General features: G+C 32.2%; 2 protein-coding genes across 2 annotated transcripts; both read right to left on the reverse strand.

The window, feature by feature from the left end:
* Positions 1-140: 140 nt before the first annotated feature.
* On the reverse strand, positions 141-14,226 carry LOC139528790 (3 beta-hydroxysteroid dehydrogenase/Delta 5-->4-isomerase type 1-like). The gene is made up of 4 exons (XM_071324993.1): positions 14,086-14,226; positions 6,681-6,845; positions 3,450-3,665; positions 141-1,365 (listed from the first exon to the last, which is right to left on the reverse strand). Exons 1-4 carry the CDS (start codon positions 14,219-14,221, stop codon positions 812-814), a joined length of 1,071 nt encoding a protein of 356 aa, XP_071181094.1. The 5' UTR covers positions 14,222-14,226; the 3' UTR covers positions 141-811.
* A 6,559-nt stretch (positions 14,227-20,785) lies between these two features.
* On the reverse strand, positions 20,786-22,876 carry LOC139528794 (dynein light chain LC6, flagellar outer arm-like). The gene is made up of 2 exons (XM_071324998.1): positions 22,745-22,876; positions 20,786-21,112 (listed from the first exon to the last, which is right to left on the reverse strand). Exons 1-2 carry the CDS (start codon positions 22,812-22,814, stop codon positions 20,835-20,837), a joined length of 348 nt encoding a protein of 115 aa, XP_071181099.1. The 5' UTR covers positions 22,815-22,876; the 3' UTR covers positions 20,786-20,834.
* Positions 22,877-24,230: the final 1,354 nt, after the last annotated feature.

The following is a 24,230-nucleotide window of genomic DNA, read 5'->3' on the forward strand; positions in this document are numbered from 1 at the left end:
TGGAAATTTATTGTCGATAATCTGCAGATATTTGATAAATTTATTCTAAAATTTCTTAACCATTTCTGTGCGATGCGATTGAGCTTATCGTATCAACTTCTATACTTTAGACAGTAGTACGCTGCTGTTAAAAAGACGTAATCGATTAAAAAAAAAAATCAAATCCAGGTTACAAACTAAAACCGGTCGATGAAATGTTACTGTAACTATCGCAATCGAAAAACAATATTGAGATGTTTCTATCGCAGAGACAGGATATAACAACTACTTTTTGTAAAATAGGATATATTACGAAGGGAACAACCACCCCACAAATCAAAGAAATACAACAGAACTTTGATCAAAAGAAAAAGAAGACACACATCAACTCACAAGAAACTAAACTAAAATTCAACACAGGCCCTACAAACACAGAGTGAGTTCAGATGCCCCGGAAGAGCCAATTCACTAGTATATAAAATATTTACATTCGAAAAAAAGCAAATTATATTAAATGAAGTCATTGTATTTGTTAAACAGGAAACTAAATAGACAAGTGTTAATGTAATTATATAAATGGGAACAAATATATTCTAATGGATTATGGAACTTCGTTTTAGTCTACATTGATGACGAATATAACAATGCGGATAATGAAGAGAATTTTGATAATATGTATGCTGACATTGATGTAGATTTTAGGACGAGGTAGTATATATTAAACATCATTGCAGGAAATAAGGTCTACAAATAAAAGATCAAAAAGATCACTGTTTGACTATCGAATCTTCAAATTCTATTAAAATAATAAAAAAAAAAAACATCTTTGCCTTCAAATGATTGTTTCATAGAACTTATTTGACTGCGCAATTGCATTATTATAATCGTAAACAGGTGTATATCCAAGTAATCTTCTGGCTTTATCGTTTGTTACATAAAAAGTGGTATTCAAATATGCTATGCTTCCGAATGTGAAATGTGACAGTGGTAAATGACCATTTGTAAAGTATTTCAACAAAAATGTCACACAGGTTATTAAGAAAACCATAACAATAGCAAGCCAATACGGAATATACCATGACGAGGGCTTACTGCTAAAATGATCCAGGAACGGCTTAAGAACACCCGGAACAGTATCGGGCGGTGTATTATCTACGGAGAAAAAGTATTGACCGCCTAGTTTTGGATTCTTTGGTAATTTCTCCACTGCTTTTACAAACATCATTGCCACGTTCCCGACATAACTGTATTGTATTTTAGCTTTCATTTGTCCGACCAGTGGAAATGTTCTGCCTTTGAACGGTCGGACTGCTGCCGGGATATTACCATAATCCAATTCACCATACATCCCAAATGGAAGTAGGGCAAGTGTCTTCAACTGTTTTCCTGAAATAGAATCGTGATATAAATCAATAAATCTTATCAGCTAGCTTATAAGAGATAGGTGTAAAAAGGTTCATTACGAGTAACTTTCTTAAACATTTCAAATCAAAGTCACCATAATGTTCAACCTTTGCATTGATATATTATTATGTAGCGTGCAATGCATAGCTGCTAAATAGAAACATCTCAAAATCTTTTCACGTTTTGTTAGTTTACTGGTTGAGATTTAAAGTAGCAGGGTTGGGACATTTGAAAACTTGTTAAACCAAGCCACGTGTTCATGTGTCTCTCAAAAGGAAGGATTTTTAGTAGTAGGTGCCAAATTGTTTCGTTTAAGTTGAAGCAGAATGTGTTTTACCTTGTAGTTCGGAGTTTTTAATTTATTGATCATTTGCATAAGCCTTTGGACGATGTAGAGCTAGACGTGTTTTGGTTAATTTAGGGTGGCAGTTCCAGTGACCTAAATCCTTCAGCATATTATCTTTATCCATATTCCAAATAAGGTAAGGTTTCAAATAAAGGCAACAGTAGTATACCACTGTTCAAAACTCATAAATCCATGGACAAAAAACAAAATCGGGGTAACAAACTAAAACTGAGGGAAACGCATTAAATATAAGAGGAGAACAACGACACAACATTAATATGTAACACACACAGAAACGGACTAAGCATTAGACAAAATCCTATGAGAATAACAAATATAACATCAAGACCAAATACATGAATTTTGGATAGATAAGTACCGTGACCCGTTTTATAGTAATGTGAATTTACACTAAAAAATAAGAGGAAACAAACGACACAACGGAAACACAACGTTACAATGCAACACACACAGAAACAAACTATAATATAATAATGGCCATATTCCTGACTTGGTACAGGACATTTTTAAAGGAAAAAATGGTGGATCGAACCAGGTTTTGTGGCAAACCTCCCTCTTTTATGGCCATGTGAAATATAACATAAAAATGACAACACAATATTACAGGACTACAATATAAATAAATAGAAGAACACAATTGACAAAGAAACACACGAATAATAGCTAACAAAAGACAACAAGTTTAAAATTTTTAATACGCCAGAAGTGCATTTTGTCCACAAAAGACTTACTAGTGACGCCCAGATACAAAAGTTTGAAAGCCGAAACAAGTACAAAGTTGAACAGCATCGAGGACCAAAAGGTGAAAACAGTTGTGCCAAAAACGGCCAGGGTTTTCTGTTAGGTTCCAGAACATCCCTCTTATTTAGAATAATTTATACTTTTGCAAACAGTGAATTTTATAAAATGACTATACAAAAGACGTACATCATAAAACTGAAGTATTAACTAATTTATACAGGAAAAATGCAAAACATTCGAATAAGTTTAAACTCAACGCCAAGTGACGTCATATTAGAAATTGTAAAAAATGACCAATTAATGACGTCACATTTGAACATACATTCTGAGTTTTTGAAATGAAAAAATGTATAGAAATTGTTATCATCTACAAAAAGCCTTGTTTATGATTCCTTATGTAGTTACTCACTCATACATGTCATGAGATTAATACATGAAAACACAACAGCTGTCACTAGTGGAGCAAATGATGGTAGTATGTATCACGCATTGTGGTTCAAATTGCCCGATGGTTATTTCTTTTTGTGAAATTTTATGTTGTATGGTCATTTTGTACTTTTTGCATTGTATTATCTGTTTTAATTTTGAACCGTCTTTACTGATAATTTCCAACTGATTCATGAGACTGGCATTCAAGTGAGTGGCTTCTCTAGCTATAAAACCAGTTTTAATCCACTATTTTGTACACAGAAAAATGCCTGTTCCAAAATAGGAATATGACAGTTTTTTTCAATTCGTGTGACGTTTATGATCTTTTAATTTTGCCATTTGTTATTTTACTTTTTCGTAGTTCATGTCGAGTAAAATATTCCGAAGTGATGATGACGCTGCAAGCGATACTCCAATCGTGACAGTTGACACCTTTGATAACTATTGACAAATATATCAATGGGAATGAAGACAAAATACTGATACCACTATTTGAAAATCATGTCGAGAATTATTTTTCTATAATTACCATTGTGTAAATAAGAATTGTTTGCCGATAGAACCATATTCTGTGCTTCAGTTTTAGTTTTCGCATATTCTCCAAAACATAATTTAGATGGAGTTTTTATGGTAGTTTCTGTTGCTGCTCTCGCTTCGTCGCCACCAAAATATATTGAAGCTGATCCACAGTAAATTAAATATGGAACGTTTTCTCTCCGACAAGCACTTAATACAGTTTCTGTTCCTAAAATAAACACATTTATCTAAATATCTTACGGAGACGTATTACATGAATTTGGGAACATTAAGTTTAAAATACATACATTAATATTTTGCTTAAAGTAATATATTGGGTAGACATTTCGTTTTTCATGATTCTGGAAAGTTGCTGGAAACTTCATTCAGGAAAATATGTTAATTTCAATCAAATGCTTAATAGATAGTCACATTCAGTTATCACTGTAAATATTTAATAGACATATTCTTCGCTTTCTTTCAAAGGAAATTTTAAGAAATATAGAAGTATTTGCTAGATAATGTTCACGTTTAGAAAGCAGTTTTCTACCCTTGCCCGGTATCTGTATTATTTAATCTGCGTCAATTTACAACGAATTCTGTCCAAAGCGGTCATATGACCCGTTTTAAATATGAACTCGGTCGTGTGCCTCTCGAATAAAAAAAAAAAAACCGTTGTGTATAGTTGGATCATCTCTTTTTCTTTTCGATGAATAAAACCTTAGACAGCAACCAACTTTCACATTTGCTAGACATGTCCCCGTTTTAATACTGTGGTCATTCTTTATCGGTAGGATATTGTATGAATTCAATACTTTTATCAGTATTGATTCAGTAGGTATGATTATCAATGAAATAGTGAAGATGTCATTTAACGAGCGCACAATTGGTTATAGTTCAAAATTAGAAAATTGGCTCTTATACATATTTTACTGTTTTTTTTTAACATTGCGGCTTTCAGAAGTAGATATAGGTATACAGCGATTCTTCAAGACAACTTGACTCATGTATTCAATATTTTATGATTAGGTTTTTTTCATATATTTCTTATCCCAGGCATAGATTACCGTAGCTGTATTTGGCACAACCTTATTTTGAATTTTGGATAATCAACTTTATACTTGTTTGACTTTTTACCTTTTTTGATCGGAGCGACACTGATAATTATTATGTAGACGAAACTCGCGTCTGGCGTATTTAATAAACTCATCATAGATACCAGGATTATTTGTTTTTATGTTTATTCAAATTATACACCTTTGATAACTCATTAATCGATATTGTTTCTTAATTTACAAATGAAATTTTCGGGTATTTTTTTTATTTCCACCGTTCAAGTGTGAAATTCGTTTATTTCCTCCCCCATTTACACTTTTGAGGCACAGAACTAGCGTAATGTATAACATCTACAACAAAATTCAGAAAAAGGCAGAATAAGTTGCTGCCTTTAACTTGCAATATGAGTTTTTAAGCAACGGGGTAAAGGTTTCTTCCTGACAGTGTTAAAAATCCAACAAATAGTTGTTTATAAGATTTTGGAACGGTTATGACCCAAGATCATTACCTTTTATAGTTGCTTGACCTGTCCCTGTAAAAATCCAAGGTATTTTGTTTGTCAACTGTTTATAGTATAACTTCATGCATTTTATCATTATTGTTTATTTAGGTCATTATCAATGAAAATAGTAAAGATGTCAACGACCTGGAAATTAAGATACAGATTTGTTAGTCTCCTTTCCTGTCCATAAGATGATTCATCCGTTTTCGTGCTTGCTGAACACTTAATAAGAATTATAGGACAAATTAAAAAGAAAACAAACAGAGATTACCAGTTTGACATTCATTATTCGAATCATAACTGATACAGTTAATTATAGATTTACAATATAAAAAAGAAGATATGGTATGATTGCCAATGAGACAACTGTTCACAAGAGACCAAACAGACATTAACAACTATAGGTCACCGCAACAAGAAATTTCCAAAGTGCAATTGTTGTATAACATTTAGAATATTAATCAAATGGTTTAAACATTCGTCAAACATGAAGTTTGTTTTTTGATATTTTCTAAATGAAATTTCAAATATGATAAAACTAATTCAGCCTCTTTTTACATGTGATTATTATTTATTTTTTTACAGAAACAAACGTTCCTATATAAAATGTTTACCCTACTGAGAAATATAGATTCCATAACTGCAACAAGTGTTTTACGATATTTCTCCACTCGAGACAGTTAAATTTTAATATTTAAAGCGCGAGGCTTGCCGAGCTTTTTAAGTAATTAAAATCTAACTGTTGAGAGTGGAGAAATATCGTAATACACGAGTTACAGTGGTGGAATCTGTTTCTCTTATGCCTTTTATCCTTCCTTTTCAAAGATTTGAGGAAAGTTGTGTACTTTTGATGTGACGTCATCAGTCATGGTCGCCTTTTTTCATGACGTCACAATTAGAAAATTCAGAAGAAAACTAGAAAATTTAACGTCACAATCAAATTTCAACCAATCATTAGCCGAGAACAGATTTTTCACTGGTGAGGAGAAATATATTTCTCACACCGGTCAGGAAATGTTAAAGTAGCACAAATATTAGAGAATACATTATATTCTGCGGTTATTGTCTAATTAGAAAAACTTAACAACACAAACACACATTGAAATAAAATTGAAATCTACATATTGTCTTCATCAAAGAAGAGGTATACATAATAAAGGCGACGGAAATAAACATAAAAAAATCAATGATTACGGCCAACGATCAAAACAAAACCAGACAATAACAATGCCTAAATGACAAAAACGGGAGAAAGAAAAATTAAGTGAAGACAACCGCTGACGAGCGCCAAGACTTGCGGCAAGGAAAATGATTATATGGTGATGTTAAAATCTGTTGGTCTTTGCTTAATCTTCCCTACTCCTTAAATATTGGTCAATTGCTGAAGAAAATGTACAACTTAAATGACAATTCAGAAATATTTCTAAACGCTTTGGAACCGATAATATGATATCAAGACTTTACGATATTTGTTAAATATAAGTTAAGTAACACAACATCAGTTAAACAATTTCTTATTACTTAATAGCCTTGTCAATATTATTATTTAATGCCCATGTGACACCATGTATGTATGTTTCACCTTCAATCAATTACCACCTGCATTAATAACTTTGGTTAATTTCACGTTTAAAGAATAGGTTGATCATTACCAATACTGACTTCAGAGTTGAAATATACATATACCTTTTACGTTCACTTCTTGTAATACTTTCTTGTCAGGGAAATTAGAATAATCTATTTTGGAAGCAATATGTAGAACAATATCGGTCCCACGACATGCCTCGTTGACTAACTTGTTATCCGTTATACTTCCAGAATATATACGCAATGGTTTGCTTGACTGGAAGTCTGAAAAAATCAATAAAAGTAACAAACAAATAAGTAATAAACGAAACAGAATAAGAACAATATTTTGAATGCAAAATACATTAACGCTTTTTTCCTGAAGGTGATACAGAAAATGCGCTTGGGGATGGCCCTTATAGAGTTGGCCCTTTTAAGGTGGTACCTAACACTACAGGGAGATAACTCTGTAAAATCAGCTAAACGTTTTAATTACGTTGTGTTGTTAAGGGAATATTAAACTTCTCAATGATCAAAATAAGTGTTTGTCAAACTGCTATATAACCAGTGTAATTTTTCTGATAAAACGGTTGGTTCAAATTTTTTGAAATTTTTATATCTTTGTCAAAGGGTCAAAGTAAATACTTTGTCAAAATTTTAAGAAAATTAAACGAGCCAAATTAATTTTAGTTAAAGTGTTGGGTACCACTTTAATGAGTAGACGTTTGTCTAATCCTTTAATGAGTAGACGTTTGTCTAATCCTTTAATGAGTATACGTTTGTCTAATCCTTTCCTTGGGAATGGTGTAATGGTAGAGTTGGCCCTTTTAATGAGTAGACGTTTGTCTAATCCTTTAATGATGTTATGATATTGTAATTATTATGTTTATTTATGTTGGCCTAATTTGTGTTGTATGGCCTGATAGTTGTTTACCAAATAATCTTATAACTGTGCAGTTTAGGAATCACTGGAACAATCACAGAATGATTGGAACTTTCTAGAATGATCCTTATAAAAGATGCGTAATTTAAACTTCTACGTTATTCCAGAAACTTCCGTTGTAACTTTCCAGGATTTTCCACAATGTTCCATTATAGAGTGTTCTAGAATTTTCCATGACAACACTATATATACAGACACTAAAGTTAAACTCTCATAATTAAACTTGGACATAGACATTGATAGACATTAGTATTCACAGCATTTGGATTGACACTTTTATTCTACAAACAACATCATACTGGATTGTGACATTAGTAGTGAACGTAATATTCAAATTGGATTCCGAAAGATTTCCGGATACAGATAAAGATAACTGATTGGACTCATATTTTGACAGTTAAGTTAACAGTAATATTTGTGTAATACCTTTTGTAAACTTTTGTATATTAAATATTGTTAAATTTTATTATTGATTTGTGTCTTTTGTTGGCTACAATTTAAAGGCGAATTCTGTCCGTAACAGAAATTGGGGGCTCGTCCTGGGATCTTAAAAATATTTTATTCAAAATTTGTTTAGTATTTGTAGTATAACTAGCCAACAAAATTCTACAAAATGGCATTTGATGCTGGTAAATTTTTGAAAACGCCAGACCTGGAGAGTTTTGATAATTTAAAGAAAGAGGAATTAGTGTTGCTTGCTAAACAACTGAAATTAGTTTTTAAAGTATCTATGAGAAAACAAGTTATAAAAAATTTGGTTATAGACAAATTAGTTGAATCAGAAATTTTAGGTGAAGAGGCTCTTGATCTTAAGGTCGAAAATGTTGACGCCTTTAAATTAAAACAGCTTGAATTAGAACATACACTTAAATTAAAAGAACTTGAAATGAGGGAAAGGCTAGAGATGGAAAAAATGAAAATTGAAATTGGCAAAGAGGAAAATAACACTAAAGTCCAGTCGAAATCAGATTATTTTGATGCAGCAAAAAATATACGTTTGGTTCCGAAATTTTGTGAAAAAACAGTTGATAAATATTTTCCACAGTTTGAGAAAATTGCAAATAATTTGAAATGGCCGAAATTATATTGGACTACGATGCTGCAAAGTGTTTTTGAGGGTAAGGCCGCTGAAATTTATTCCGCACTTCCATCAGAAAAAAGTTCTGATTATGATATGGTAAAACAGGAAGTTTTGAAAGCTTATGAACTAGTACCAGAAGCATATAGACAGAAATTTAGATCTTATAAAAAGTTTGATTCACAAACATATGTGGAATTTGCTCGGGAAAAAGAAGATCTATTTGATAAATGGCTTACGTCAAAGAAAACAGATAACAATTTTGATAACCTAAGACAATTGATGTTATTAGAAGAGTTCAAACAATGTGTTCATTTAGACTTAAAAACACATTTAGACGACAAAACTGTTGAGTCAATACATGATGCAGCTGTTATTTCAGATAATTATACTCTTTCACATAAAAGAAGTTTCAAGGGTCAAAATGTTAATACTTCCAGTGGAAATTACAAAAATCAAAGTACTGAGCATACTGATAGTAAGCCTGTTCCACAGAATAAGAGTCAGTCCAGTTATAATATGTCTAGTCCAAAATTTGATACTTTTGAGAAGAAGTCACTGACTTGTGCTTATTGTAAGAAGATTGGTCACCTGATGGCTGATTGTTTTAGACTCCAGCAGAAGAATGAACGAGATAATAAGCCGAAGACCAGTGCTTGTACGACACCTTATATTACCAGTACATTGGAATGCCCTGCGCGTCAGGCTTTTAAGTCCAGTTTTTGTGATTACATGGAGGAATACAAACCCTTTATGTCTGATGGGTTTGTTTCTATTGTTGATGATACCACTCTTCAGCCTATTAAGATTTTACGGGACACTGGAGCTTCTCAGACTTTATTGTTAGAAGGTGTGTTGCCTTTGTCCGAGAATACTTCTGTTGGTGCCTCCGTTTTGTTACAAGGTGTAGAGTTAGGTTGTATAGATGTTCCTCTCCATCGTATTTATCTGAAGTCAGATTTGATAACTGGACCAGTTGTTGTAGGTGTTCGTCCTAATCTCCCTGTTGAGGGTGTTACCTTATTGCTAGGAAATGATCTAGCTAGGAACAAAGTGGTTGCTGAACCAATTGTTACCAGTGAACCGGTGGTGGATGTTAAATCACCTGAAGATGATGCTGAATTGTATCCAGCTTGTGTTGTTACTAGGGCGATGGCTAGAAAACAACAAAATGAGAATTTGCAAGAAGACAAGTTTGATTACATGGACCTTTCTGACACTTTTATAGCTGATATTGAAGATCCTGGTAACTCAGAAAAGGCTATTATAAAACCACCTAGTGTTAACAAAAATGTTATTATGCCATGGCCAGATGTAAACAGCCATTCATGAGACCGAAATAATTTACTCGAAGAACAACATAAAGACCCTGAGGTTCTTCAGCTCAGCCAGAGGGCTCAACCACAGGAGGAAGCAGACAAAGTGGCCGAATGCTATTACCATCAGGACAGTATTTTAATGAGGAAGTGGAGGCCTCCTGATGCTACCCCAGAGGAGGAATGGAGAGTGCTATACCAAGTGGTGGTGCCTAAAGTTTATAGACAAGAAATTATTGGTCTTGCCCATGACACCCCCTTGGCTGGACACTTAGGTATAAGGAAGACTTGCCTTAAGATCTTGCAGCATTTTTACTGGCCTAAACTTAGAAATGATGTTGCAGAATACTGCAAATCATGTCATATATGCCAGGTTGTTGGTAAACCTAACCAGAAAATACCACCAGCACCACTTCTGCCTATTCCAGCCTTTGACGAACCTTTCAGCAGAGTTCTAATTGACTGTGTTGGACCTTTACCAAAGACCAAGACTGGAAATGCATATTTATTGACAATCATGTGTACATCTACCCGCTTTCCTGAAGCTATTCCGCTCAGAAATATCAAGACACCTACTATCGTCAAAGCTTTGATCAAATTTTTCACATTAGTAGGACTTCCTCAGTCTATACAGTCCGACCAGGGATCAAATTTCATGTCAGGTTTATTTCAGCAAGTCGTATACCAGTTAGGGATTGCTCAGTACAGATCAAGTGCTTATCATCCAGAATCTCAAGGTGCCTTAGAACGTTTTCATCAAACATTGAAGAACATGATTAGAACTTTTTGTCTTCAATTTGACAGAGACTGGGATGATGGAGTTCACTTTCTACTTTTTGCGGTTCGAGAGGCTGTTCAAGAATCCCTTGGATTTAGTCCCTTTGAGTTGGTATTTGGTCATACTGTAAGGGGACCGTTAAATTGATTAAGGAAAAGTGGCTTACTGAACATACTGACTTGAATCTTTTAGACTATGTATCTAGATTTAAAGAAAAATTGTATACTGCTTGTCAAATTGCTCAGAAAAATTTAAAAAATGTACAGAACAAGATGAAAATATGGTATGATAAAGATGCCAGGGACAGAGTTTTTGAGCCTGGTGATAGCGTACTTGTATTTCTGCCTGTCCCTGGACATCCTTTACAGGCTAAATATTGTGGTCCTTATACAATAGAGAGTAAAATTAATGATTTGAATTATATTGTAAAAACTCCAGGTCGGCGCAAACAAAATAGAGTGTGTCATATTAATATGTTAAAACCATATTTTGAGCGTACTAATGAATTTGAGAGTAAACCAGTTGCCACTTTAGGCATGGTTAAATTTGAGAACAATCATGACAAACCAGATGTAATTGAACCACCTTTTAGTTCTAAAACTATGGAAGAGACAGTTAGATTGAAAAATTCTGAAATTTTATCAAATTTAGACTCAAAACTTGCACATCTGTCTTTTGATCGTAGAGAAGAAATAAAAACTTTGGTATTTTCTTTTAAAAATCTTTTTCCAGATGTGCCAAACAAAACCACTGCTGTTTGTCATGATGTTGATGTAGGAGATGCTTCTCCAATTAAGCAACATCCTTATCGGCTTAATCCACTCAAACTTGAAGCTATGAGAAAAGAAATTAAATATATGCTTGACAATGATATTATTGAGCCGAGTAACAGTGAATGGAGCTCTCCTTGTCTCCTTGTGCCAAAACCAGATAAAACCTTTCGTTTCGTGACTGATTTCAGAAAAGTAAATTCAGTCTCAAAATCTGATTGCTATCCGATTCCAAGGATAGACGATTGTATTGACAACATTGGTCAAGCAAAATTTGTAAGCAAATTTGATTTGTTGAAAGGTTATTGGCAAGTTCCACTGACACAGAGAGCTCGTGAAATATCAGCTTTTGTTACACCAGATGGCTTATTTCAATATACTGTAATGCCATTTGGCATGAAAAGTGCTCCAGCTACATTTCAAAGAATGATCAATAATGTTATAAAAGATTTAGACTGTTGTTATGCTTATATTGATGATCTTATTGTATGTAGTGATAGCTGGGAACAGCATTTAACACATTTGTATGATACTTTTGATAGATTGTCACATTCAAATTTGACTGTTAATCTTGGTAAAAGTGAATTTTGTCAGGCCACTGTTGATTATTTAGGGGATACAGTTGGCCAAGGTCAAGTAAAACCTATTATGGCTAAAGTGGAAGCTATTTCCAAATTTCCACCTCCTACAAATAGAAAACAACTTATGAGATATTTAGGCATGATAGGATTTTACAGGAAATTCTGTTCAAATTTTGCTACTGTTGTTCAACCATTGACTCATCTTTTACGAAAAGATTCTAAATTTATCTGGAGTGAAAATTGTCAAAAAGCTTTTGAAAATAGCAAATCACTTTTAATTAATAGTCCAGTTCTGATTACTCCAGACTTTGAAAAACAATTTAAACTTGCCGTTGATGCAAGCGATGTAGGAATAGGAGCTGTTTTATATCAAGAGACAGATGATAATGTTGAAAAACCTATATCATATTTTTCTAAGAAATTAGATAAACATCAGAAAAATTATTCAACTATTGAAAAAGAGTGTTTTGCAATGTTGTCAGCACTTCAACATTTTGATGTATATTTGAATCCCACTGTATATCCTATTCTTGTTTATACTGATCATAATCCTCTCACCTTCATGCATAAAATGAGAAACAAGAATCAGAGGTTGACTAGGTGGAGTTTATTGTTACAGGAATATGATGTAATTGTAAAACATATTAAGGGTAAAGATAATGTAATAGCTGATGCTTTATCTAGAGCTTATTAAATCACTTTGTATATATTATGTATTTTTGTTCAGATTATTCATGATAAGTTTTTGTTACACTAAAACTTCTTTTAAGGGGGGAGGTGTTATGATATTGTAATTATTATGTTTATTTATGTTGGCCTAATTTGTGTTGTATGGCCTGATAGTTGTTTACCAAATAATCTTATAACTGTGCAGTTTAGGAATCACTGGAACAATCACAGAATGATTGGAACTTTCTAGAATGATCCTTATAAAAGATGCGTAATTTAAACTTCTACGTTATTCCAGAAACTTCCGTTGTAACTTTCCAGGATTTTCCACAATGTTCCATTATAGAGTGTTCTAGAATTTTCCATGACAACACTATATATACAGACACTAAAGTTAAACTCTCATAATTAAACTTGGACATAGACATTGATAGACATTAGTATTCACAGCATTTGGATTGACATTATTATTCTACAAACAACATCATACTGGATTGTGACATTAGTAGTGAACGTAATATTCAAATTGGATTCCGAAAGATTTCCGGATACAGATAAAGATAACTGATTGGACTCATATTTTGACAGTTAAGTTAACAGTAATATTTGTGTAATACCTTTTGTAAACTTTTGTATATTAAATATTGTTAAATTTTATTATTGATTTGTGTCTTTTGTTGGCTACAATTTAAAGGCGATTTCTGGCCGTAACAATGAGTAGACGTTTGTCTAATCCTTTAATGAGTATACGTTTGTCTAATCCTTTAATGAGTAGACGTTTGTCTAATCCTTTAATGAGTAGACGTTTGTCTAATCCTTTAATGAGTTATACGTTTGTCTAATCCTTTAATGAGTATACGTTTGTCTAATCCTTTAATGAGTATACGTTTGTCTAATCCTTTCGGTCAAGTTTTCCTTTTCATGGTTGTCTAATGTTAAGAAGCTGTTGGACTTTTAAAGTTTCTAGTTTAAGATTTAAGTTAAGACCTAAACATATCATGTGAATCCTAATCAATCTTTATACACATATATTGAAACCAGGTATAATCGATATTAAAGAAGAGGGAAGAAAGATACCAGAGGGACAGTCAAACTCATAAATCGAAAATAAACTGACAACGCCATGATATGAATCGTCCTTATTTTATATCTTTTAGTACATGAATGCTAATTTTGTAGAGTGTAAAAGAGGCGAAAGATATTGAAAAGACATTCAAAAGTTTTCAAGCGTAAGAATTGTATTTTACTATATAGGACATGCAAACTATATAGCCTGTGTAAGATAAATGTACTAGTCACATTAGAACTCAAAAGGATAAAAGAACAGGATACTATATTTGAAAAAAATACACAATAGGCAAAATTTATAAATATTTTGTAAGTCACCTACCTAGTTTTTGTTCGTACGGCACCATATCCAATACCCGAATTTCACGAACATTTTCTGCATATATCTGCAAGTGTTTTACAACATGTTGACCAAGGAATCCACTTCCCCCTGTTACCAAGACAACAAATTTCTTCATATCTTTTTCTGTAGAAATAAGTTTTGTTTATTTGTAAATTGAGAGAGGGGGATACCAAAAGCGATAATAAATATAACAAGTAGTGGTAATATATTACAAGGAATATGTAGAACCACGGTTTTTTTCAGGGATTGTATAATATCCCGGTTTTCATGGGATTATGCATAGTCACTAATTTCATAAGATATTATATTTGAGCACTGTTCTTATATACTAACTTAAAAAAAATGATAAATATCTTAAAAAAGCGTCGATATGATTTTAGGAGTTTCCAATAATACAAACATCATTTAACAAACTATCCTTTCAAGCGTAAATGTGAAGTTTTCATGTGTTCCATGTAGATTTAGTTTGTAACCCGGATTTGCTTTTTTATCAATCGATTGATGAATTTCGAACAGCGGTATACTACTGTTGCCTTTATATACAGTGATTGTGCCAGATAAAGATGCAACTTTTAGTGTTAAAAAATAAATGTTCATGAAACAATATCTCTGGCTTACAATTTTACGATATAATTACAAATGTTAGAATAACACTATTACAAAATTTTTCAAACCAACTTGCTTTGCAAAAGGAAAAAATCACCAAAATACGAGCGTTTTATTCATCTCGCATCACGCGATTGTCAAAAATGCGAATGTGCATCGACATCAACAAAGTTAAAACAAAATCGCTATAGTAAAGTGTGTTCAAAGAATATATGAATATATAAATGGAAACATGCAGAAGGGACTGCATCGGTATACAACAAGAATTTGTACATAACTAGATATTTTTACCGATAAAATTATCTTTAAGTATAAGTATGGGAATGTTTTAAGTGTATTATTTATGAAATAAAATTTATGTTCAGAGGGATTTTATAAAGTCTAAAGGTACATGTAGCAAAATAATATTCTCAAATAAAGACAACGTTGGAAGATTTTCATTGAAATTTATTATTTGGAATACCAAACGTATGATAGACCAAAACACATTTTAAGGGAAAGTTTCTATTTATATGACAAATATTTCGGTACTAATAGTGTTGGTTATTGCAAGCGCACTCCATTTTCGCATCCTTATACTATGCATTATCATGACGTAAAAACATCATTAAATGTAACGGTTTCAGTAAATCTTTTTTTGTAAATATTGTCTCACAACGTTTTAAGAACAGACATAAAAGTTCAAAGTTCTGCAACACTTATCATAAAGAAAAAACTAATGTCGTGCCCTAACCTTTCAAGAATTAAAACGTGTATGAAATAAATGCAATTCATCATACATTCCAGGATTGTAATTTTATACGCTCGATGTATTTTTTTCTGTACAAGACTTATTAGTGACGCTCAAATCAATATTTTCTTCAGGCAAAATAAAGTACGAAATTGCTGAAGTTAATTTCCAATTTTGTTTTATACATCAAGCTTGATTAATTTCATTCCTCTGTTATAAGTGACTTTGTTATCCTCTCAGCTTCTTACGTTCATTTAACCTGAAATCTGCAAATCAATTTTTATTCACAATAGCGCTATGATAAATGCAATATACTTTAAATACGATCTTTGAGCATTTATGGAGGAATCTTTTAACAATTAATGTTCAAATACTAAAGTTGAAAAACTCAATGTCTCTTTACAATTTAATGAGACAAAAACAAAAACCAAAAAATATTTTAGCTTTAAGTTGCGCTTTGTAATTTTAAATTTAATAAAACTAGAATACATGTTTATAATAAACCGTGCATCCGACACGCTGTTTCAGTTAACATTCATTGCAGTTCAGAACCAAACGTTTGGGTAAAATCATATGGATAACTTCTTTTTTTTTTAGAAAAAATCTTACATTTTCCAATTCAAACAAAGACCACAGTTGTTCTTTTTGGTTTGTGGTCAATACTAATTTACAACATTTAAGAAAACGTACCAGCTTACTTTTGTCCTTTATGCTTAATTCGTATGCAACTCACCCGCTTCGAATGTTGTTAATGAGATGAATAAACTAATTGTGTATCATCAAATATCAAAGGTTTGCTAATCTTCAATTTTAACATAATCAGATTACATTATTATAGTCCAGACTTTATAGGCTAGACACAATGCACACTAACCGGTCAACTTTGTTCTGTACACACATAAGCAATACAGATAGATAAATTTGGTTACGAACTTGTCCAAAATTTGATTGCTTTTTGCGAACCGTCTGCAAAATTAAGATATATGTTTAATCAGTTTAGTTTGTAGATTTAAAGGTGAAATATATCCATGAATTTTATCCCACGAAGTACAGTGTTACAAAAAGGGGGAAAAATACCAGATGAACATTTAAACTTATAAGTAGAAAATAAACTTACAACGCCATGGCTAAAAGAATAAAATGATTTACAGAAAAACAATAGCACAAAAACACAACATAGAAAACTAAAGAATTATTAAGCAACACGAACCCTGTCAAAAACTTGGGGTGATATGAGGTGCTCCGAAAGGGTACGCAGATTAGGCTTCACTTGTAGAAACGCTTCTTATATTTTGCACCTTCAAAATGTTTTTGGAAAGAAGACCAATTATTTCATTATTACAAAACAATTGTTGTTTTGATTCGGCAAATTTACTTCTGATTTATTAAAAACCCAAACAGCCAGAATATAGTAAACATAAAAATATATTACGATTATTTTATCTCTGGAAGCTGATACCAGACGTCTGCTGACAATGCGCATGAAGAGCAGTAGGTTCTCTATCAAAATTTGATAAGCAGTCAGATCGTTGATACAAAATTATTTAAAATATCAGAACTAATTATAAGGCTCCATTTTTAATCAGATCGTTTAATGTGTCTTGTTTAACCAGTCCTTACATGTTAATTATCTATACCCAAAATTCGATCGCATGTGAAACTGTCATACACGTTGGAGGTTGGGCTAGCTGTAAAAATAAGGTCGTTTGCTTTTGACAGTTACAAGATATGAGTGTGTTGAGTGAATCTTTTTACGAGTAACGACATTTGCAGTACAAAATGTAGAATCGTTGAATTTAAACGCAAACATAATCCCAATATCAAAATTATATCAAAGTGAATTTTAAAATGTATCTTTTGATCAGCAATTAGTAAAATCACAAAAATACTGAACTCAGAGAAAATTTCCGGAAACCAATACTTCAAAGTCATTATTGCTAGATGATATATATATTATTTCATTGCTGATAATTTTATAACTTAGCTGTTAGATTATAAAACTAAAGTTGATTTAATATACTGATGCTTACCAGAAAACAACCCTGGATTGCTGGTATTAACAAACAGGGACTCTTCACTGGTATGCTGAACTAGTGAGGTATATTGTTCACAATAGAAAGTGCAATTTGTTGAATAAAAATTAAAAAAAAAAGATCTCAGAGGAAAATCCAATCGGAAAGTCCATAATCACATGCCAAAATCAAATGACAAATATAAAAAAGAAGATATGGTATGATTTCCAATGAGACAACTGCCCACAAGAGACCAAAATGACACAGACATTAACAACTATATGTCACCGTACGGCCTTCAACAAAGTGCAAAGCCCATACCGCATAGTCAACTATAAAAGGCCCCGATAAGACAATGTAAAACAATTCAAACGAGAAAAGTAACGGCCTTATTTATATAAAAAATGAACGAAAAACAAATATGTAACACATAAAAAACCGACTACCACTTAATAACAGGCTCCTTACTTGGGACAGGCACATACATAAATAATGTGGCGGGGTTAAACATGTTAGCGGAATCCCAACCCTCCCCTAACCTGCGACAGTGGTATAACAGTAAAACACATCAGAAACGAATGGACAAGAACTGTCATATTCCTGACTTGGTACACATTTTCAAATGTAGAAAATGGTGGATTAAACCTGGTTTTATAGGCTAAACCTCTCCCTTTGTTGACAGTGTCATCAAATTCCGTTGAATTTACAATGATGCGTGAACTAAACTGACATAATAAATAAAATAATCAAAATACGGGTACAGCAGTCATCATCGTGTAAATTTTTAAAAGGAACAATTTAACAGAACACAAAAACATCTATCTAAAAACACATTAATTGATTCGCATGTCTGACGTCAGAAAATTTTCTACGTCACATAAATTTGTCGTTCAATGTATATACAAACAATTTTAAAATTCCACATGGGTAATTTTAGCATACAGGGTTAAAAAATCAAAAGTTTGAAAGAACTAATTTCATAAATGACCGAGATTTAAAATAGTCCAAAAAGTTATACAGAATTTATAAGAATCGACATATAGTTCATTCTACTAGTACTACGTGTTGAACCATTTTTGACGTTTGTGGTTCAAGGTATTTTCTAATTCACAATAGAAATATATCATAATGTATAAAAAAGAAGATGGGGTATGATTGCCAATGAGACAACTATCCACAAAAGACCCAAATGACAAAGACATTAACAACTATAGGTCACCGTACGGCCTTCAACAATGTGCAAAGCCCATACCGCATAGTCAGCTATAAAAGGCCCCGATAAGACAATGTAAAACAATTCAAACGAGAAAACTAACGGCCTTATTTATGTAAAAATAAAAATAAATAAAAAAAAAAAAAAATGAACGAAAAACAAATATGTAACACATAAACAAACGACAACCACTGAATTACAGGCTCCTGACTTGGGACAGGCACATAGATAAATAATGTGGTGGTGGTTAAACATGTTAGCGGGATCCCAACCTCCCCCTAACCTGGGACAGTGGTATAACAGTACAACATAAGAACGAACTATAAAAATCAGTTGAAAAAGGCTTAACTCATCAGATGGACAAAAATACAAATGGACGTGGCCCGGTACTTACAATAGAACAATATCATACTGACGGGATCTATTAAAATACAGAGTCACGTTATAAAAACCAAAGAAACACAAAAAGTCGCATATACAAAACACACCAGCAAAACATGAAAGATTATACAAACACATTGACGGGATGTTTTAGTACCGAGGCACGTTAAATGGATATCACATAAAACAATCCAACAGTAAAAGTAATATTAATAATAGAACAAAGACAAATAAAAGAACAAAACACGTTGTTAAGATGATTAACAGCATTAGTACGCATAATCTATACACCAAGACCATCATGTATTTGTGAAGTTGATACAGAATATTTATCGACAAGGTCTTGGTACCTTCATATGAAAGTTTTTCGAAAAAGGACGAGACTTTCTTTGACATACCCCTGGTTTATCAACTTTCTACTAAGACACTGATGACATTTTACAAAGTCTGAGTAGGAGCTGCAAGCTCTTGAATATCGAATAAGTTGGGATATATATATCCCATATGCAACTGTCACCCTTACCGATCACATGCTGAGTTATTCATCAATATATTTGTTTTAAATCGGGTCCTATAACCAGTCTGGTTGTATTTAAACCTTGTTAACATTTTTGTGATATGTGTGTAGTTTTCATGGTTCATGCGTTGCTTTTAAATATATTCTAGTGCTACAAACGTTTAAATAGGTCATAAATAAAGTTACATTCAGCAATTTATTTTCAGGACAGGAACAACCACAGTCAATTTCCTGGTTTTGGAAACGCGCATTGACATGGATATGAACCGTTGATCAAGACACATCAAAAGTATCAGGCCTATAGTTCACAAACAATATCCATTAAGTAATGTTCTCACCAGTGTCGACCGACCTGTTAACTCACACATGTACTATACGCAAAACATGGAACGTGAGATACGAACGATTATGTCTTCATCATATGAATATCAAGCACAATCCCTCAAGTTTGGGGTTTAGTATTATAGACTCATAAAATATATGAGAAGAATATAACCCGTGCATGCCAACAACTTGTTTTAGAATAAATGTGTTTAATTCCGACGCAATGAACGTATAAGAAAATCAATACCAAAGTCAAAATATGCAATATTTAATGACCTGACAACATCATCGTAACTATATTCCTTCTTAATAAGTCTGTTCAAAGGTTGTGTTAGCTTTTGAAGTGAATACCTTTGTGCTTTGTAAAGAATATTTCCATTAAAGATTGAATGTGAAATACGTGAACTTATAAGATGTCTGCATGTTGAGTTATATGTACGAATGATTATGTGGATTTTATAAGAAAGAAGTAAAATCTGGCGTCCAGAATATGAACCAGCACACAATAAATTAAATTGTTTGAAAATGATAAAACTGTTCGGATTAAGGTGTCAAACGCTATTTGTCATCAATCACCCGAAAAAATAAAACAAAAGATAGAGTAGATCAGACCAGAGTGTGACGTTTATCTTAATAGTAGAATTGGGCTGAATTTTTTTTTATAAATGTTCTTAAAGTAATGAATATATTAGAGAAGTTCTCGCTCGGACAAACACTGTATAATCTAGTATAGACCTGAAGCACGGGGAGGCATTCTTCTGGTAATCGTTGAAGGTTGAATTGTGACATATACTTGTTATTTTACATGGTCCCTGATGGAGAGTTGTCTCATTGACCTTCGTACGACATCTTTTTATTTTTCTATACATACAAAAAAAAAAAATACTTTAAATATATACATCTTAAAACCATGTATTTAATTTATAACATATTTATCTTTCTCTTTTATCCAGACTTAAACAACAGTATTGCAACTTGTCCCATATAAAAATAAATGAAATGTTTGCTTTCATGTGTAACATAGCTTCCAAAATTTCTGCCAACGATACAGTGCCATGTTGGGTTATATTTCTTGTCAAAATCCTTTTTGATGAATGCAGCGATGTCTTTTTCAATGTTAAACTTTTCCAATGCCTGAGTAGAAGATTCGACAGCATCTTGTTGCATATCTTCAGACATGTCAGCATTCTTAATAACAGCTTTTCTTTCAGTCATGATGTTAGCTGAAGTAAATAAAAAACAACAGTCTATATCAAGTAAATCTTAAGACAAACATAAAGTTAGATCGGATACATCCGATATAGTCAAATGCTACGGTTAGATAATTTAAACGTAATATTTCTTTCTTTCATTTTATTATTTAAAATTACTATGTTTAAACCATAAAATTTTGAATATAGATTATGTAACATCTCAATTAAAACAAATTTACTGTTTGAAGATAGATATATGCTTGAGTAGCGTAACCATGTAGCATGACTTACATTGTATCGTTATTGCTTGGAAGCAAAACATTGATGATAATTAAACATGCTCGTGTGTTCCTTAAACACATATTCAGCTGCTCGATTGTCATTGGAAAGTTTTAAATTTATATCATTTCCTATTTCAAAATCATAGATTCTATCGTTGGCATTGAGTGTGATGCGATACGTGTTGTTAAGAGTTAGCTATATTCAAATTTGAAACTCAAGGTAAACCAAGCTACTCCCCCCCCCAGACAAACTTATACAGGTTTTGATGTCATGACAATTATTGCGCATGATTTGATAATAGTAAATAAAAATAATGAAACGATTTAGATTAAATGTGCGTCTGAAGCACTTCGGATCTACAGGAACGCTAAAAACCAAAATGGCGTTGAAAGGAAAGTGTTAGTTCTTGAATATGTTAAGGATAGTCGCACCTCTTTTTTTAAGAAATATTTGTTATCTTCTGGTTTTATCCATGTAGTGTTATTCAAAAATTTACCCACTAACCCCTTCTTTTCTTTTCATAATTTGATAACATATAGATATACTATAAAGGCCATATTTGAAAATCTTATTAAATCCCTGTTATTTTTCATACTTTTTGACCAAAATAAGTGCCAATGTGTAATGTATGAAAAATCTTGAGAGAATCATTTCCAGCCATATTTTTAATAGCTTATATCTTGAAAAGAAGCTCCTTTTTAAGCCTTTGTAGTTCCATTATTTATTTACATTCAATTTATAACAGTCTCTTTTAAAAACTTGTTATTTTGAACCAGAGTAGAAAGCATTTTTAAGAGGAACTCATCAAAAGTGACAAACTAAGAATAGCCAAATCCATTTAGGGTCAACGTTGCTGTCTGAGGAAAAAAGGAGCTTTAAAAAAAAAGAAAATATAATGGGAATAATTTATATGTGTACAGAATCCCTGACTTGTGAGCGGATGATTGGAATGACAATGACGGTAAGATAGTATTTGTATAAAACAGTTAAACGTAACACAAATGTTGAATTATAAACGGAAATATATCAAAACTAATTACATGAATGCAGATTTACATGGTTTACTTTTTCAATCATTTGAACCAAATATATTTACAGGTTAATTCATACACTTGTTTCACGAATGCTGACATTTTAGAAAATATAAATCAAAAACAAATTTATTGAATTTTTGTGATAATATGCATGAAATACCTGTCACCTAGCACACACGTTACATGTACTTACAGTCGTTTAACTATCAGTACTCTTTTATTATATTTTATCAGTGTTTCACCTGTAACAGAAAACAGTATAGAATGACATATCATAAAATTAGTATGCACCGTATAATCTATATACACATATTCAAATATGTTCAATAATGTCACTATGTCTTACCCGCAAAAGTCCTTGCACATGCACTGTATGTATGTATGTATATGTTGTTTGTATTGTTAATACTTTTCATATTGATTTTAATACTATTTCACGGTCTTGCATATTGCTATCGTGGTTTTTACTGGTAGACGTTACAAAATTATCTTGGATTAGTTTATCATCCCAGCATTCATTAGTAACGGATATATAGCTATCTGTATACTTACAATTTGACGCTTTGAAGTATGAAACACATAAAATTTAATATCAACTTTAACTATTATAATTAGTTTTAAAGTTATGAACTAAAGAAATCTGACTAAAAATGTTGAAAGATATCATGTAAAAGCATTTATAAAATAGATAATAGTTTCGAGTATGGCCGTCGAAGAGCTATTGACATTATAACAAAAAGGAGTAGGTTCAGTAAGACCCCCTTTTGGCCCCAAAATACAACAGTTTTATAAAATTGTGAAATCGTAATCTTTTAGCTATTTATTGGAAAGTAGAATGCTCCTGCTACATAACTATAGGCTGTTTCTGACAATACAATGTACATATAACGGATACTAGCATCATTAAGTCATGCTAAATTACTGAAATCTTCACAATTTTATCATTTAAGTTAAATTTTAGACGGTTTCCGTCTTAAATGAAAGTGGCCGCATTCGTGTTCATTGATAATATTGAAATGTAAGTTGAAGTTGATGATAATACATAACATATATAAAGTTTGAGGATAAACACGGATGCGGCCACTTTCATTTTTGACAAAAACCATCTGAAAAGTGAGTTTTTGTCGGCATATTTGATAGATTTTTCATATTTAAGCTTGAATCGGAGCGTTTTTAATGACTAAACCAGTTAAAATATTTCTCAAACATTACTCAAATTAATTGAAATAGACCCTTAAGTGTTAAAAAAGTGTCCAAAATCTATCGTTAGACGAACCTGAAATTTGAGGCCAAAATCTGCCCTTACCGGACCTACTCCTTTGCAGCATTTTCATGTTTTTGTCAGAAATTCTAAATTGTGTAAGATGTATCGGATAACTGTCCATGGTAGTTAACATTACTCACTGTGATGTGATTATAATAAAGATCTGGTATAATCCTTCATACAATATGCTTGAAAACTGAAATAGATTGTTGCAATATCAATATAGGTTCCTGACTCTGTTAACAAGGCAAATTGTATGCAATAGTTTAACGGAATTACAGTAATACATCTTAGTACGTTTTCAATCGTCTTCATTTTTCGCTTCATTGGGCTTGTTCACGTTATCATATGCAATAAAGGGAGGAGAAGACACTTAAGAGATATTTAAACTAGTTGATTGAACATTATCTGACAATGTCATTGTAAGAAAAATGACCAAATTGATAATCAATATCACGCATTCCACATCATGGAAAACTAAAGACTGAGTAACACATAAACCTCTATGATTTGACTGTCCCTCTGGTATCTTTCGTCCCTCTTTTGCTTAATACTTTGATATTTTAAA

The sequence above is a fragment of the Mytilus edulis genome, chromosome 6 (genome assembly GCF_963676685.1).
Source record: "Mytilus edulis chromosome 6, xbMytEdul2.2, whole genome shotgun sequence".
Classification (NCBI taxonomy): domain Eukaryota; kingdom Metazoa; phylum Mollusca; class Bivalvia; order Mytilida; family Mytilidae; genus Mytilus; species Mytilus edulis.